Source organism: Trachypithecus francoisi, unplaced genomic scaffold (genome assembly GCF_009764315.1).
Source record: "Trachypithecus francoisi isolate TF-2019V2 unplaced genomic scaffold, Tfra_2.0 Lachesis_group20, whole genome shotgun sequence".
Lineage (NCBI taxonomy): Eukaryota > Metazoa > Chordata > Mammalia > Primates > Cercopithecidae > Trachypithecus > Trachypithecus francoisi.
The window spans coordinates 33896085-33914244 of record NW_022681466.1 but is presented as its reverse complement, the minus strand read 5'-3'; the positions used below and the strand labels follow the sequence as shown (position 1 = coordinate 33914244).

The 18160-nt window shown below is 39.5% G+C and overlaps 1 protein-coding gene across 9 annotated transcripts in view; it reads left to right on the top strand.

Annotated features, from left to right (window-relative positions):
• TRIM37 (tripartite motif containing 37) overlaps window positions 1-18160 on the top strand; it is a 128095-nt gene that overhangs the window by 71418 nt on the left and 38517 nt on the right. For all 9 annotated transcript variants that reach the window (XM_033183683.1, XM_033183685.1, XM_033183681.1 and 6 more), the window contains 2 exons: window positions 5048-5242; window positions 9186-9494. In XM_033183683.1, coding sequence (XP_033039574.1) covers window positions 5048-5242; window positions 9186-9494 — 504 coding nt within the window. The remainder of the gene's footprint in view (window positions 1-5047; window positions 5243-9185; window positions 9495-18160) is intronic.

The following is an 18160-nucleotide window of genomic DNA, read 5'->3' as shown; positions in this document are numbered from 1 at the left end:
GTTCTCACCATTCTGCTGCCTCAGCCTCCCGTGTAGCTGGGACTACAGGCGCCCGCCACGACGCCCAGCTAATTTTTTGTATTTTTAGCAGAGACGGGGTTTCACTGTGTTAGCCAGGATGATCTTGATCTCCTGACCTCGTAATCTGCCCTCCTCGACCTTCCAAAGTACTGGGATTCCAGGCGTGAGCCACCACGCCCGGCCAATAAAAAGCTTTTTAAACCAAGGCAATAAAAAAGCTAGATCGGGGTGACAGTGGGCAGAGTGTGGAAATGCTTTTTTGTTATATGCTTATTATGAAGGTCCATTTCAAGCATCGAATGGTTTATGTGTTATTTTGTTTTTTGAGACAGAGTCTTGCTCTGTTGCCCAGGGTGGAGTGCAATGGCACGATCTCGGCTCACTGCAACCTCTGCCTCCCGGGTTCAGGCCATTCTCCTACCTCAGCCTACCAGATAGCTGGGACTACAGGCATGCATCACCATTCCCGGCTAACTTTTTTGTATTTTTAGTAGAGATGGGGTTTCACCATGCTGGCCAGCTGGTCTCAAACTCCTGACCTCAAGTGATCCACCCACCTCTGCCTCCCAAAGCGCTGGGATTACAGATGTGAGCCACTGTGCCAGGCCTGGTTAATGTTTTAGAACTACACAACTGACTAAAAAGTTATGTCATCTAAAGAATTATGATGTTATGCGTTAAATAGGAGATGGTTGGGCTTATATAAAAGCTAGGTATAAAGTTAAATTTTTACTTAATAATCTCCTTTTATAGACCATATTAAGGAGATAGCTTGAAACAAGAAATATTTACTGACTCAAGTGGCTGTAGTCCTGGCTACTTGGGAGCCTGGCAAGAGGATCGCTTGAGCCTAGGAGTTCGAGGGTACAGTGAGCCATGATTGCACCACCGTACTCCAGCGTGGGTGACAGAGCAAGACCCTGTCTCTTAACACACACACGCGCGCGCGCACACACACACAACCAGCAAATACAAACTGATATTTTCCTACTCACTGGATTCAGTGAGCCAGTAATCTGGATTAGAATATTTACAACCTTCTCAGCACAAATTGTTTTTAACATAAATTATCTTTCACTTAAATTCAAATAACTGAATAAACTAAAAGCAGTTCTCATAAGAAGACGTCTGCAGATGCCACCACACCCAACTAATTATTTTTTGTAGAGACGGAGTCTTTCTCTCTTGCCCTGGCTGGTCTCCAACTCCTGGCCTCAATTAACCCTCCTGCCTCAGCCTCCCAAAGTGTTGGGATTACAGGCGTGAGCTATTGCACCTGGCCCACAGATGTTAGAAAAATGAATGAGCATAATTTTTAAATGAAAATCCACCACTGATCATTACAAGATTTTATGATTGTAAATATCAGTATGTAATTTATAACAAAATAAAGGATGTGAAAATGTAGAATATTCTGGAAAGGTAGTTTAGGACTAGACTGTAATAGGGCCTTGAGTGTCATGATAATGCATACAGGCAGTATGCTGTAATGAACTCAAGTATATCAGTGTGACATTTTAGCAAGATTCATACCGCTTGGCACAAATGGGGAAGAACCTGCCACTGATCCATTTGTCTTTTTATGAGGTTTTTTTTTTCTGTGTGAACTTCAGAAGCATAGTTTTTTTTGTTTTTTTTTTGAATCTTGCTCTGTCACCCAAGCTGGAATGCAGTGGCGTGATCTCAGCTCACTGCAACCTCTGCCTCCTAGGTTCAAGCAGTTCTACCCCAGCCTCCCAAGTAACTGGGATTATAGGCGCCCTCCACCACGGCTGGCTAATTTTTGTATTTTTAGTAGAGATGGGGTTTCACCATCGTGGCCAGGCTGGTCTTGAACTCCTGACCTCGTGATCCACCTGCCTCGGCCTCTGAAAGTGCTGGGATTACAGGCGTGAGCCACTGTGCCTGGCTGCATAGCTTTATTCTTAATAGCCAAAAGCTAGAAGCAACCCAAATTGTTTTCCAATAGAATAGAGAAATAAATTGGATATATTAATAAACTGATGCTGCACAGTAATAATGAAAATGAGGCAGTGGCTCATGCCTGTAGTCCCAGCACTTTAGGAGGCTGAGTCATGTGGGTCACTTGAGGCCAGGAGTTCAAGACCAGCCTGGCCAATATGGCAAAACCTGATTTCTACTAAAAATAGAAAAAATTAGCTGGGTGAGATGACGCATACCTGTAATCCCAGCTACTCGGGAGGCTGAGGCATAAGATTCATTTGAACCTGGGAGGTGGAAGTTGCGATGAGCCAAGATTGCACCACTGTATTCCAGCCTGGGTGACAAAGCAAGACTCTGTCTCAAAAAAAAAAGAAAAGAAAAGAAAAATATTTAAAAAGAATATTAAAATTTTTTTTTAAGAAAATGAATAAGCTACTCCTATATACAGCCATATAGATGAATCTCATGAATGTTGACCAAAGAAGAGCGTAAGAGCATACTCTGTTACTACTTTTACATAAATACAAACAGGCAAAACCAATCTGTAATTTAAGTTAGGATGAACATTACTTTTGTAGAGTAGGAGTAGTGAGCAATTTGAGGAGGCATAGGAGGGGGTTCTGGGGTACTGGTGATCTATTTCTTCATCTGGTTGTGATCACTTTGTGAGTATTCATTGGGCTGTACATTTATATATGAGACACACAGAATAGCTTGGAAAGAGAGAAACTGAAATCGATGCCAACCCAAAGTCTTTGATGCCTGTGGGGAAATGTGATAGTGGGTAAAAAGGTGAGAACATAGGCCGGGCACACTGGTCCCTGCCTCTAATCCCAGCACTTTGGGAGGCCGAGGCGGGCTGATCACCTGAGGTCGGGAGTTCTAAGACCAGCCTGACCAACATGGAGAAACCCCCATCTCTACTAAAAATACAGAATTAGCCGGGCGTGGTGCCGCATGCCTGTAATCCCAGCTACGAGGGAGGCTGAGGCAGGAGAATCACTTGAACCTGGGAGGCGAGACTGTGTCTCAAAAAAAAAAAAAAAAGAGAAAGGTGAGAACATTTGAAAGGGGAGTAGCCAAAGGTCATACCCACAGTGGGAGTAAAAAAGTTATTGTTCAGTGGTGAGAATAATGGCCTGAAAAAGCAGTGAGAAACAGGAGACGCTGCTTTCTCTACTGTAAGTGCATTTAACATGGAAGAATGAGCAACTTCCATTTTTAAAGGAGAACCAGATATTAGGGCAGTAAACTCTATTCACTGGGCTACTGGGCTTACTATACGTAAGAATAGTCTGACTAGCTTTTTGGTAATAAGTCCTGGATCTCACGCCCGTATCCTTTTTTTTTTTTTTTGAGATGGAGCCTTACTCTGTCACTCACACTAGAGTGCAGTGGTGTGATCTTGGCTCACTGTAACCTCTGCCTCTCAGGTTCAAGCAATTCTTCTGCCTCAACCTCCCGAGTAGCTGGGATTACAGGTGCCTGACACCACACCTGGCTATTTTTTTGTATTTTTAGTGGAGATGGGGTTTCTCCATGTTGGCAAGGCTGGTCTCGAACTCCTGACCTCAGGTGATCCACACACCTCAGCCTCCCAAAGTGCTGGGATAACAGGCGTGAGCCATTGCACCCAGCCTCTTACCCCCCAGTGTTCTTATTCAGTATATCTAGGATGTAATTTTAAAATCTCCTTCAGCTGACTGACATACAACCCAATTTGGGAATTCCTTAGTAAAAGAGGTAAAAACAGTTTTCAGCTGGGTGTGGTGACTCACGCCTGTAATCCCAGCACTTTGGGAGGCTGAGGCGGGTGGATCACTAGGTCAGGAGATCCAGACCATCGGTGAAACCCCATCTCTACTGAAAATACAAAAATTAGCCGGGTGTGGTGGCGCATGTCTGTAGTCTCCGCCACGGGAGTCTGAGGTAGGAGAATCGCTTGAACTCGGGAGGTGGAGGTTGCTATGAGCGGAGATTGGGCTACTGCACTCCAACCTGGACAACAGTGAGACTGTATCTCAAAAAAAAAAACAAAGTGTTTTGTTTTTGTTTTTGTTCAATGTGAAGGGGAAATTGTTTTCTGTTATTTAATAGGAATTGCATTGTTTACGGAGGCTGGGAAGAAAAACTGTCAGTGAGATAATAATCCTTAGAAGAGGAGGTAGAAGTGGGAGACAGTGAGAACATGAGGATGTGAAAAGCATAAATTATTAATTGGCTTGAAGCTTCTGAATAATGGAGCTTTCCTCCTAAGTTATATCCTTCTGGATCTCTCTGAAATACTCATGGGTAGTCAGAACCTGACTTTTTAATATTTTATATTATCTACTTTCTTACATGTAGCATTTTTAAAAATATTCTCTTTAGAATATATTTAAACAGCTTTATTGAAGAAGGTCAGTTTTAAGCAACATTTCCATACCTGGTATTTGCTATGTATTATAACTAGGTGCTAGAGAAAAGTCAGATGCTTTTCTTGGCTTAAAGAGCATAGTCCAGTATAGGGCTATAGGCATAATATCTGCTTACAGATGTCTGTAATATGCATCAATCATTAACATGACAGTCTGAAAACTTCAAATTGTACCCCATTATTTAATCAAAGTGGAAAAAGTCTACCAAACCGTCATGACCTGTACATTTTGCTGTCCAGAGACTTGGAGGAGATTCCTATTTTGGTGTCTAATACTCTGTAATCTGTTATAGTATGGGAATTTGTCTTCTTTCGTCTAAAACCAGGTGGTCACAGGATATAATCTCCTCCTCACCCTCACCCCTCATCCCTCCGATTGTGCACATTGTACACATTGTCATCTGTTTTTTTCTAGGGCTCAGGATGGGGTTGGTGCTTGCTTCTGAATTCTAAGTACTAATGAGGCCACCACTCAATCACTGTGCTAGTGTACAACTCTCTGGCCGTCTGGGTCCTTCTTTCTGCTTCTTATCATGAACCTGAACTCCCAAGAGATAGGTCCATAGACAAGTATTCATATAATGTTAACCAGTTCATTTTTTCATTTCAGTATAGCTAAATTTGTGCAGATATGTATATCATACATTTTCTACACCTCTTTTGCAGGTAGTAGCCATGGCTATGTGGGTTCCAGTAGTAGAATATCAAGAAGAACACATTTATGCTCTGCTGCTACCAGTAGTTTACTAGACATTGATCCATTAATTTTAATACATTTGTTGGACCTTAAGGACCGGAGCAGTATAGAAAATTTGTGGGGCTTACAACCTCGCCCACCTGCTTCACTTCTGCAGCCCACAGGTAAAATAATACCAGTGATAATTTCCTTTTTCTGTGGCTGTCTAAAAGAACTTTTGGATTTTCATTTAAGTATTTCAGCTATGTGTGGAACATGGTATATTTCTGTTTTTCATTGTGTACCTTAAAAATGACATTTATATCAACCAAATTAATTTTTAAATTACTGTTCAAAGGTGATTTGTGCAAAAACAAAGTAAAAATGCCCACAAGAAGGTTTTTTATGATTTTGCTACTCAGATTTTGCCTGATAGTTTGATCCATATGAAATACAGTTATCTTCTTTGTGAATGGACTTTTTTTGGTCAGGCTTCATGAATTCCCTTACTTCCAAGTGGAACTGTATCTAAATTGAACATAGAAAAAGGTGACTTACTCATTCTTCGATGTTCAATAGCTTAAAAATGTACACCAGTTGGCAGCAATGCTTTCTGTGCAAAGGTTATTTGTTAAATAGAAATTACATTTGTGTTACTATAATAAAGTGGAGATTTGTATAGTCAAACATGGGCTTTTTAAACTCAGAGATAGAGTCATTTTGGACAACTAAGGATTTGCCTTTAAAAACTACATTTTAAAAACCATTTTGTTGGAATGCTTTCCAAAGTATATTCAGTATATTCAAAAATATATGACAAATATTTTTCGACCTTCTTAAACAATAGTATTATATACATCAAATCAATGATTTAGAACTCTGATTTAGAACTCTGATGCAGCTTTAAGGCAAGAGAACTCATTTTTCAATCTAAGTCCAAGGCAGAACCTCTGTGTAAGTAACAGAAATAGAGCTCCTCTACTGGTGTAGGGACATGGAGCCCAGATTATTTAGGCTTCTTCATTCCTAGGAGCCAGATATACTTCCTGAAAGTCTGGATCCTCAGTTTAAAAGACTGTCTTTAGGTTATGAAACAGTTGCCTTTTACGTGTGCGCCAAGTATGCTTTATATAAAGTTTTACTTAAATGACAAGTGTTGTTTGCAAAGGCCCAGTGAAACAGACAGGTTCTGATTCCGTAGGTGGATATTTAAGTTGGTTTAACCTTTTTGAAGGACAATTTTGCAGTAGTTTTAAAATACCTATATCCTTTAAACCTGGAATTTCACTTTGAGGAGTATATTCCAAAGAGAAAACAATCAGATGTTTAAAAATATTCAACAATACAGTTGTAGCTGAATAAATTACAGCATAACCATACAATGGTATATTTTATAGACAGGTAAAATCATGTTTTTGAAAATATTCAGTCTCATTGGGAAAAATGCAAACTAAACAGTAAGATTTCTTTTTAAAACTAGTTTTTGGCCGGGCACAGTGGCTCATGCTTGTAATCCCAGCACTTTGGGAGGCCAGGGTGGGCGGATCACGAGATCAGGAGATCGAGACCATCCTGGCTAACCCGGTGAAACCCCATCTCTACCAAGGACACAGAAAATTAGCCGGGCGTTGTGGCAGGCGCCTGTAGTCCCAGCTACTCAGCAGGAGAATGGAGTGAACCCGGGAGGCGGAGGTTGCAGTGAGTTGAGATCGCACCACTGCATTCCAGCCTGGGCGACAGATACAGGCTCTGTCTCAAAAAAAAAAACAAAAAAAAACCTAGTTTTCTGTGTAGAAATAATATAAATGAGGTTATCTGAATTTCAAACATAGATGATAAAATGCTGATGATAATGAGGGTGGGGAAAATAGTAGAAAGAAAAAGCAAGTTTTGGGGCCGGGTGCGGTGGCTCAAGCCTGTAATCCCAGCACTTTGGGAGGCCGAGACGGGCGGATCACGAGGTCAGGAGATCGAGACCATCCTGGCTAACACGGTGAAACCCCATCTCTACTAAAAAATACAAAAAAACTAGCCGGGCGAGGTGGCGGGCCCCTGTAGTCCCAGCTACTTGGGAGGCTGAGGCAGGAGAATGGCGTAAACCCGGGGGACGGAGCTTGCAGTGAGCTGAGATCCGGCCATTGCACTCCAGCCTGGGCGACAGAGCGAGACTCCGTCTCAAAAAAAAAAAAAAAAAAAAGAAAAAGCAAGTTTTGGATTTAAACATCTTGAGTTGCGCATAACAGTGTGACATCAAATTAGGACCAGTAGACAGCTAAAAATTAAGAACTGGGGCTAGGTGCAGTGGCTCACTCCTGTAATCTCAGCACTTTGGGAGGCTGAGGCTGGTGTATCACCTGAGGTCAGGAGTTTGAGACCAGCCTAGCCAACATGGTGAAACCCTATCTCTACTAAAAATACAAAAAATTAGCCCGCCATTGTGGCAGGTGCCTGTAATCCCAGCTACTTAGAAGGCTAAGGCAGGAAAATGGCTTGAACCTGGGAGTCGGAGGTTGCAGTAAGCTGAGATTGCACCGTAGCACTCCAGCTTGGGCAACAAGAGTGAAACTCCATCTCAAAAAAAAAAAAAAAAAAACTGGAATACAGATAGTTATTTTTCTGGAGGTGATACTGGATAATTAAAACCAAGGGTGTGAGATTGCAAAAGAATTTTGAGAGTATTTTAAAAGAAGAGAGCCAGGAACACAATCCTGATGAACATCTGTTTTTACTGAGTGTGAGGAAGATGACCCAGATAAAGAGCTTTTAGAAAGGAGAAAAACCAAGAGAAACACTCATAGAAGCCAAATGAAAATACCTTTCAGTGAAGGGATGTTACTAAGCTAGTGTGCAGAAAGATAGGACTTTCTTTTTATTGAAAAGGTTTGCTTGGGTCCTTTTTTGTTTGCTTGTTTTTTGCTGTTGTTGTAGTTGTTGTTTTTGAGACAGAGTCTCACTCTGTTGCCCAGGCTAGAGTGCAGTGGCAGGATTACAGCTCACTGCAACCTCCGTTTCATGGGTTCAGGTGATTCTCGTACCTCAGCCACCTGAGTAGCTGGGATTACAGGCGTGAATCCTTGTAATCCCAGCTAATTTTTTGTAGAGACAGGTTTCACCATGTTGGCCAGGCTTGTCTCAAAACTCCTGAGCTCAAGTGATCCACCTGCCTCGGCCTCCCAGAGTGTGCTGGGATTACAGGCGTGAGCCACTGCACCTGGCCTGCTTAGGTTTTGATGTTTATTTTTTTCTGTGTATTTATTTCAACACATATTTAGTGAACATTTGTCAGATTAACTTCAAATTCATGTTCTTAACCATGTAAAGGAGTATTAAAAGGTATCAGGTAATCTAGTTGAACCAGATTTTAAGGTACATACAGTGGTAAGTAGAACTAGAAAGTCATGTTGGGTCCATTTTATGAAAGGACTTACATGCTAGCCAGAGGAATTTATTCATAGTAGGCATGAAGAGCCATTGTTTTATTTTAGAAGTGGTTAGATTCAGACTGTATTTCAGAAAGCTTACAATTCTGAGAAAATTATCAGAAATGGAAGTTCAGTCAGGGTATTGCCAAGCCTAGCTAATCAAAAAAAATTTTTTTGTACAGATAGGGTGTCACTGTGCTCCTCAGGCTGATGTTGAACTTCTGGCCTCAAGCAATTCTCTCACCTCAGTCTCCTGAAGTGCTGGGATTACAGGCGTAAGCCACTGCGCCTGGCCAGCAATACATATTTTAAATATAATGTTATATATGGCAGATTTAACAAAGTATTTGGCTTCTAGATTTTCTTTGTCGTTTTTTTCAGTTATAAACATAATAAAAGCTCTGCAGAAAGTTTTAGAAAAGTGGAGAAGTTTAAAGAAGAAAGCACAAGGCAGTGGGGCAGCTTTTAAACTTTTAGAATTAAATGTGTAATTCAAATTTGAGTATGATGTGACTCAGATTCTAACTGAAGGTGTGAATAAGTTAGGATTCTTTATCTTTATTTTCATTAACGGAATTTAGTGCATGTTTTATTGTTGATATCAAGTAAAGCGCCCTAGCTTATTTTACACATCAAATTTGCATATATTCATGTACAAATGATTTCATGAATATTAACGTTTGTTGACTTGTCAATTTCTCTGAAGCATCATATTCTCGAAAAGATAAAGACCAAAGGAAGCAGCAGGCAATGTGGCGAGTGCCCTCTGATTTAAAGATGCTAAAAAGACTCAAAACTCAAATGGCCGAAGTTCGATGTATGAAAACTGATATAAAGAATACACTTTCAGAAATAAAAAGCAGCATTGCCACTTCTGGAGACATGCAGACAAGCCTTTTTTCTGCTGACCAGGCAGCTCTGTCTGCATGTGGAACTGAAAACTCTGGCAGATTACAGGATTTGGGAATGGAACTCCTGGCAGAGTCATCAGTTGCCAATTGTTACATACGAAACTGTAAGTAATATATTCCTAGTGTCATTTCTCCACATGTTATTTGGGAAACTAGATGACTGTTTTTTTCAAAAGAATAATATTTAAATACCTCTATTCCAGTGAATTAAGACTACAAATACATGTGACTTTTTTCCTCATCCAAAATTGATTCCGTATATTTTTACTATATAGTAGAGCTAACATTTCTTGATTGTTTACTCTGTATTTGGCAATCAACACGACAAAATTCTTAACATCATAGATCTTGTATTCTAGTAATGGGAATCAGACATTAAAATGTGTAAAGAAATCAAGATCATTTCAGTGGGTAAAAGGTGCTGTGAAGGAAACAATCGAGGAGTGGGATGGGAGGAGCAGATGAGACATGTTCTTTTGGGGTAGTCAGAGAAAGTCTCTGTGAGGAGGCAGCCCTTGACCTGAGACCTGAAGGTTAGGAAGGTGGCAGCTATTTAGAGATCTAAGGCAAGCAGTGTTCTGGGTAAACAGAACGGAAAATGCAGAGTCACTGACACGGTATTTATTTTGTGTATTTGAAGGATTGAAGGAAAACCAGTATGACAAAGAAAGCAGAGAGAGGAGACTAGCAGGAGATGAAGTCAGAGAGAGGTAGGCAGAATTTAGATCAGGGAGAGTCTTGTAAAACCTCAAAAAGGAGTTCAAGTTTGATGATGTAAGGAGGAAGCCTCTGGAGAATAAAAATAGGGGATGTTTATAATCTGATTTACACTTTACAAAATGACTTTGCTTGTTGTGTGGAGAAGGGTCTGAAAAGGGTTGAGGACAGGAGCTGTGAGACCAGGAACAGCCTATTACATTATCTTGTGTGAAATATGATGGCATTTTCTGGAGTTATAATAGTGGATAGAGGACTTACTCACAGGCCAGCAGCCTTTCTGACTGAGGTTTCCATCTTTCTTAGTTCTCTTAAGGATGTGCTGTTCTCTTCTAGATGCATAGGAGGGAAGTTAATCCAGTCTTAGATCCGCAGGGCTGAGTTCTTTCTCAGAACCATAGTTGAAAAAGCCTAAATAGAGTTTTAGGAAAAGTAAGAAACTAAGAATTATGATTAAGTTTTGGCCTAAGCAACTTAGTAGCCAGTGGTATCTTATTTATTGAGAAGCAAATCAGATAAGAAGCAGGTTGTGGGGCTTGGGAGGAGGTAAGGGCAGAAAGTTGGGTATTCTTTTTTAAACATGTTAAATTTGAGACACCTGCTAGATATCCTAGTAAAATGTCATAGACACACGAATGGTACACAAGTTTGAAACTCAGAGAGAGGTCAATGCTGGATATAAACAGTTGGGAGTCAATAGTATTTTATATTATTTAAATCCAGAGGACTGAATAGGTCAAGTTTGGAGAGAGTTTCAATGGAGAAGCAAAATTTTGACTCTGTGGCACTTAAACATTTAAAGGTCTGATAAATAGGAGAGGCCAGCAAGGGAAGCTGAAAGAGCAATCATTAAGGTAGGAGAAAAACTAGAAGGGATAATATGTCAAAAATCAAAAATAATGCATCTCAAGAAGTAGAGTGGTTACCCCTGTGTTAAATATCATTGAGAAGTGTCAAGGCAAGAGGCCAAGTGGCCCTTTTAAGAACCATACCCGTGGAGTAGTGTAGCAGAAGAGTGAATGAGGTCAGGGACCAGAGCGCAAATGCGCAACTTCTTTAAAAGAAGTTTGACAATGAGGTAGGTAGAAACTGGAGGAGGTGTGGGGTCAATAGTTTCTTGTTGGCAGGGGTGTCCTTTTTTGTGTCCTCTTCAATTTTTTTCTTCTGTGAATTAAACCCATTTTAAAATTGGGTTGAGTTGTTTATTTGTAGTTGACTTTAGGAGTTCTGTATATATTTTAAATATTAATCTTTTATCAATTACATGATTTGCAAATGTTTTCTCCCAGTGTGGGGGGGTTGCCTTTTCCCTCTGTGGATTGTGTCATTTGACATTCAAAGTTTTTAATTTGAAGAAGCACATTTTATGTGTTTTTCCTTTTGTTCCCTGTGCTTTTGGTGTCATAACCAAGAAAACATTGCCAAATCGATTGTCATGAAGCTTTCTCCTGTTTTCTTCCAAGAGTTTTAGTTCTTGCTTTTAGTCTTTCATCCATTAGGAATTAAATTTTGTTTATGGTGTCAGGGAAGGGTCTGACTTGCCCATGGATATCCAGTTTTCCCAGCACTATTTGTTGAAAAGATTTTTCTTTCCTCATTGAATGGTTTCAGCACCATTGTCTAAATCATTTGACCATATAGATGAGGGTCTGTTTCTAGGTTCTCTTTGTGTGTGTTGTTTATTAAAATTGGCTGTATTAATGTTTGATAGTGATGTGAATAATCCAGTAAAGATGGGTTGGCGAGGAAATAATTGCAAAATTTATAGAATTCTCTTAATATAAGGAAGACAATTTAGTGGAATGAATAAAGGTTATGAATAGGCCATTAACATAAAAAATACAAATGTACAATAAAAATATGAAAAGATACTTGGCCTCACCTGCTATTCAAGGAAATAGTATATTAAACCAAATGGTATATTAAAACCAAAAGTACAGCTTTTTGAGTGAACTTTCTCAGAAAGCCTTTGTTACATATTTTGCAGATACAGTTGACCCTTGAACAGCACAGGCTTCTTCTACTGTACAGATCCACTTAATATTCGAATTGTTTTCAACCAGAGGAAGATTGAAAATACAATATTCGGGTGATGCCAAACCTGCATATAGGAAGGCCAACTTTCATATAGGCAGATTCTGCAGATCTTACGGTGGGACTTCAGTTGAGGATTTTGGTATATGCAGGGGTCCTGGAACCAACCCTCACGTATTCCAAGGGACAGCTGTCTCTTCCCCGTTGCCACCTTTTTTTCCTGCTGATTGCAGAGTTTTAAAATTTTATCTTAGACATCTGTATTAATAATATTCATGGCATTGGGGGTCTTATTATTTTTATTTAGAAGGCTTTTTAACTCCCAAGTTAATAAAAATAACCCTTAATTTCTTCTGGTACTTTTTGTTTTCTAACTTTTTTGCATATAGGTCATTAATTCATGTGAAGTTAATTTTATATGATGCTGTGTGAGGTAAATGGAATGATGTTTTCCCCAAATGAATGAAACATGTTTTTTGAAATATGATGCAATATGAAATCCATCCTTTATTATAGAGCAGATTCCCAAACATGGTTCTGTTTTTGAACTCAGAGGCTGAAATAAGTGAAATTGCCAGTACTCAAGTTTTGGACACACAGAAACAGCAATTTGGTATTGTTTAACCCAGTATTTGTCATGTCCTCTACCATACTAACACTTTTTTTTAACTACTGTAGTTTTATAGTTTTTAATACTATGATAGGATATGTTTATTCTGTTTTTGTTTTTCAAAATGTTATTGGTAGTTCTTGCACATTTAATCCTCCTCCAAAGTATTTTGACTGGAATTGCTTTACATTTAAAAACTAGTTTGGGGATGCTAGGCACTGTGGCTCATGCCTGTTAATCCCAGCATGATGGAATACTATTGGGGGAGGATGGCTTCTTGAGCCCAGGAGTTCAAGATCACATGGCAAGACCTTAATCTCTACAAAAATAAATTTTTTTGATAAGCCAGTCATGGTGGTATGTACCTGTAATCCCAGCTACTTGGGAGGCTGAGGTGGGAGGATTGCTTGAGGTCAGGAATTTGAGGTGCAGTGAGCCATGATCGTGCCACTACACTCCAATCTGGGCAAGAGTCTTTCTCTCTTAAAAAAAGAGGAGAGATTAATTTGGGCAATTGATATCTTTTCAGCATCAAAGCATTCGTGTCTAGGAATGTGGTGCTTCTCCATTTATTCAGGTCATCTATTATGTTCATATCCTTTTTTAGAATTTTCAGTTTTTTTCATGTAAGTTCTATATATGTCTTGTTAAATTCATTTCTCAACGTATTGTATCTCAGGTAGCTATTGTGAGTGGAATCTCTTTTTCTCTCATAGTATTTTCTAATTGTTACTGACATAAAAGACAAAAATACTGATTTTTATGTTTATTCTGTATTCAACCAATGTGGCGATTTTTTTTTTTTTTTTTTTTGCGCGATGGGGGATGGAGTTTCACTCTTGTTGCCCAGGCTGGAGTGCAATGGCACAATCTCGGCTCACTGCAACCTCTGCCTCCTGGGTTCAAGTGATTCTCCTTTGTCAGCCTCTCGAGTAGCTGAGATTACAGGCGCATGCCACCACTCCTGGCTAATTTTTGTATTTTTAGTAGAGACAGGGTTTCATCGTATTGGTCAGGCTGATCTCGAACTCCTGACCTCAGGTGATCCTCCCATCCATCCAGCCTCCCAAAGTGCTGGAATTACAAGCATGAGCCACCGCACCTGGCCTGGTGAATTTGTTTTATTAACAGTTTTTCAATCAGTTATCTTGATTTTCTGAATATTTATATCATCAGCAGATAATCATAATTTGTTCATTCCTTTTCTGCTTACTTTTTGTATTGCGTTGTCTAGGCAGCTACCTCAACAGTTTCCTAGTAACAGTGATAGGGTTTTTATAATTTTTCAACTTTATTTAGGAATTCCTTTAGTTTTTTTTCTCATTAAATTTGAGGTTTGCTATATTGCTATAAACCAAATGGTATATTAAAATTTCAATAGGTCGTTTTTTTTTTTTTTTTTTTTTGAGACAGTCTTGCTCCGTCACCCAGGCTGGGGTGCAGTGGCCATCTCAGCTCACTGGAAGCTCTGCCTCCTGGGTTCATGCCGTTCTCCTGCCTCAGCCTCCCAAGTAGCTGGGACTACAGGTGCCTGCCACCACGCGTGGCTAATTTTTTTGTATTTTTTAGTAGAGACTGGGTTTCGCCATGTTAGCCAGGATGCTCTTGATTTTCTCACCTCATGATCTACCTGCCTCAGTCTCCCAAAGTGCTGAGATTACAGGCCTGTTTCTGTCGAGTTTAAAAAACCATGTGCAATAGCTCACGCCTGTAATCCCAGTACTTTGGGAGGCCGAGTCGGGCAGATTAATTGAGGCCAGGAGTTGGAGACCAGCCTGGCCAACATGGAGAAACCCCTTCTCTACTAAAAATACAAAAAAAAATTAGCTGGGCATTATGGCACATGCCTGTAATCCCAGCTACTCAGGAGGCCAGGGCACGAGAATCGCTTGAACCCAGGAGGTGGAGGTTGCAGTGAGCCAAGATTGTGCCACCACACTCCAGCCTGGGTGACGAGTGAGACTGTCTCAAAAAAAAAAAAAAGAAGTTAAAAAGGTACATCCTTCTATTTCTAGTAACAACAACAATACCAATAATGGCTAACATTTACTAAGTGTTAACTGTGTGCCAGACATTATTCTAACTATTCTAAATCACATGCGTTGACTCACTTAATCTTAACAAGAAGTCTAAGAGGTAAGGTAAGTCAATTTCATTCCCAGTTTACAGAGGAGGAAACCAAGGCAGCAGGCATTGAATAATGTTGCTAGTTTCACATTGGTAATTGGCATAGCCAAAAACTTGAACCTCAGAGCCTATGCCCTTCACCCTAACACCAAACTGCCTCTTTTCTTACCACGAGAATTTCCTTTCTTTTTAAACTGAAGCTGTTTAGAATTATATCAAATGATGTTTTGACATTTGTCAAAATGATTTACTATTTTCTTCCATTACTTTATTATCATAAAATAAATTATATTATTTTTCTAATGTTGACCATTCTTGAAATACTGGAATGTATCCTATTTAGTTTGGGCCTATAATTAAAAAAAAAAACAACACTGCTATATTCAGTTTGCTAATATTTTACTTAGGATACTTGACTACATAGTCATAAGTGAAATTGATCTATTTCATTACATTATCCTTAATCCACTTTAGTTCTAATTCTGTGCTTGTTTTACAGATTAAATTCAGATGTTTTTGTTGTTTTCTGTGCTATAAGATTATTTTAACTGTATATAGTTTGCTCCTATGCTATATTAAACTTTATGTCTGATAAATAGCATTCATAAAACTAGTATAATAACTCTTTCAGAGTTAGAACTTTAATAGCCTTTTTAATTTCTGTGCATTTATTGGTTTCCTCATATTTTTAATTTTTTAATTTTTAATTTTTGTGGGTACATTTTAGGTATATATATTTATAGGATATATGAGATATTTTGATACAGGCTTACAATGTATAATAATCACATCAGGGTAAATGGAGTATCCATCATCTCAAGCATTTATCCTTTGTGTTAAAACAATCCAATTGTACTCTTTTATTTTTAGAAGTACAATAAATTATTGTAGACTGTAGTCACCCTGTTGTACTAACAAATACTAGATATTATTCATTCTATCTAAATACATTTTTGTACCCATTAACCGTCCCCCCAGTCACCCACTACACTCCCTAGCCTCGGGCAACCGTTGCTTTATTATCTTGAGTTCAGTTGTTTTAATTTTTAGCCCCCAAAAATAAGTGAGAATGTGTGAAGTTTGTCTTTGTGTGCCTGACTTATTTCACTTAACGTAATGATTCCAGTTCCACCTAGGTTGTTGCAAATGACAGGATCTCATTCGTTTTTTATGACTGAATAGTATCCAGTGTGTATATGTACCACATTTTCTTTTTTCTTTCTTTCTTTCTTTTTTTTTTTTTTGAGATGGAGTCTCACTCTGTTGCCCAGGCTGGAGTGCAGTGGCACAATCTCAGTTCACTGCACCCTCTGCCTCCTGGGTTCAAGTGATTCTCCTGCCTCAGCCTCCCAAGTAGCTGGGACTACAGGCATGCACCACCATATCCAGCTAATTTTTTTGTATTTTTTAGTAGAGATGGGGTTTCATCATGTTGGTCAGGCTGGTCTCGAACTCCTGACCTCAAATGATCCACCTGCCTCGGGCTTCCAAAGTGCCAGGATTATGGGTGTGAGCTACCACGCCCAACCCACATTTTCTTTATCCATTTGTCTGTGGATCTTAGGTTGCTTCCAAACCATGGTTATTGTGAATAGTGCTGTAGTAAACATGGGACAGCAGATATCTCTTTGATATACTAATTTGCTTTCTTTTGGATATATAACCAGCAGTGGGATTGCTGGATCATATAGTAGATCTATTTTTAGTTTTTTTGAGGAACCTCCAAACTGTTTTCCGTATTGGTTTTACTAACTTGCATTCCCATCAATGGTGTATGAGAGTTGCCTTTTCTCTACATCCTCACCAGCATTTGTTATTGCCTGTGTTTTGAATAAAAGTCATTTTCACTAGGATGAGATGGTATCTTATTGTAGTTTTGATTTGCATTTCTCTGATGATCAGTGATGTTGAGCACTTTTTTCATATGCCTGTTTGCTATTTGTATGTCTTTTGAGAAATATCTATTCAGATTTTTTGCCCATTTTTAATCAGATTATTAAATTTTTTCCTGTAGAGTTGTTTTAGATCCTGGTCATTAATCTCTTGTCAGATGTGGTTTTCTCATACTTCTTCTGCTACCTAAGTCAGTTACTATAGTTTTTGAAGAAAAACTGATTATATTTGGGTCTTTAAATTTATTGATATACATTTATTCTGTTTTCTGAAATTTTTAAAACTTCTCGTGCATATGGGGTGTTAACTTCTTTTTCACTTGTTTTATTGCTTACTTGTGGTTTTTTTTTCTCCTTTGATTTGACCTGCTCAAGGGATTTGCTAATTTTGTTCATTTCCTCAAAGACTATGTTCTTAGATTTATTTCATACGTTCTCTTTTACCATTTCATTACATTTCTGCTTTTGTCTTTGTTAATACTTTTTTTGAGACAAGAGTCTCACTCTGTCCGCCATGCTGGAGTGCAGTGGCGCGATCTTGGCTCACTGCAACCTCCATATCCTGGGCTCAAGCAATTCTCTTGCCTCAGCCTCCCGAATAGCTGGGATTACAGGTGTGTGCCACCATGACTGGCTAATTTTTGCCTTTTTAGTAGAGCCGGGGTTTCACCACGCTGGCCAGGCTGGTCTCAAACTCCTGACCTCAGGTAATCCACCCACTTTGGCCTCCCAAAGTGCTGGGATTACTGGCACAAGCCACTGCGCCCGGCCTATTAACACTTTTTTCCTTAACTGATAATTCGTTTATCCTTTTAGTGGAGAAACTGGTCATCATTTTTCCTAAGTCTAGAACATTTATCTAAGTCTAAGAACATTTTCATTAACCCTCTCCCTAGAGCTCCAAATCCAAACCCAAAGAGTCATTCCCCATCTTCCTCTCCTCCTATCTTTTGGTAACCACTAATCTACTTATTCTCTATGGATTTTTCTTCTTCTGGATTTTTTTTGAGATGGAGTCTCGCTCTGTCGCCCAGGCTGGAGTGCAGTGGCACAATCTTGGCTCACTGCAAGCTCCGCCTTCTGGGTTCACGCCATTCTCCTGCCTCAGCCTCCCGAGGAGCTGGGACTACAGGTGTGCACCACCACGTCCAGCTAATTTTTGTATTTTTAGTAGAGACGAGGTTTCACCATGTTGGCCAGGATGGACTTGATCTCTTGACCTCATGCTCTGCCCACCTCAGCCTCCCAAAGTGCTGGGATTACAGATGTGAGCTACCGCACCCAGCCTGGACTTTTCATATAAATAGACTCATACCATATGAGGTCTTATGTCTGGCTTATTTCACTTAACACAGCCCTTTCAAGGTTCATCCATATTGTGACATATAAA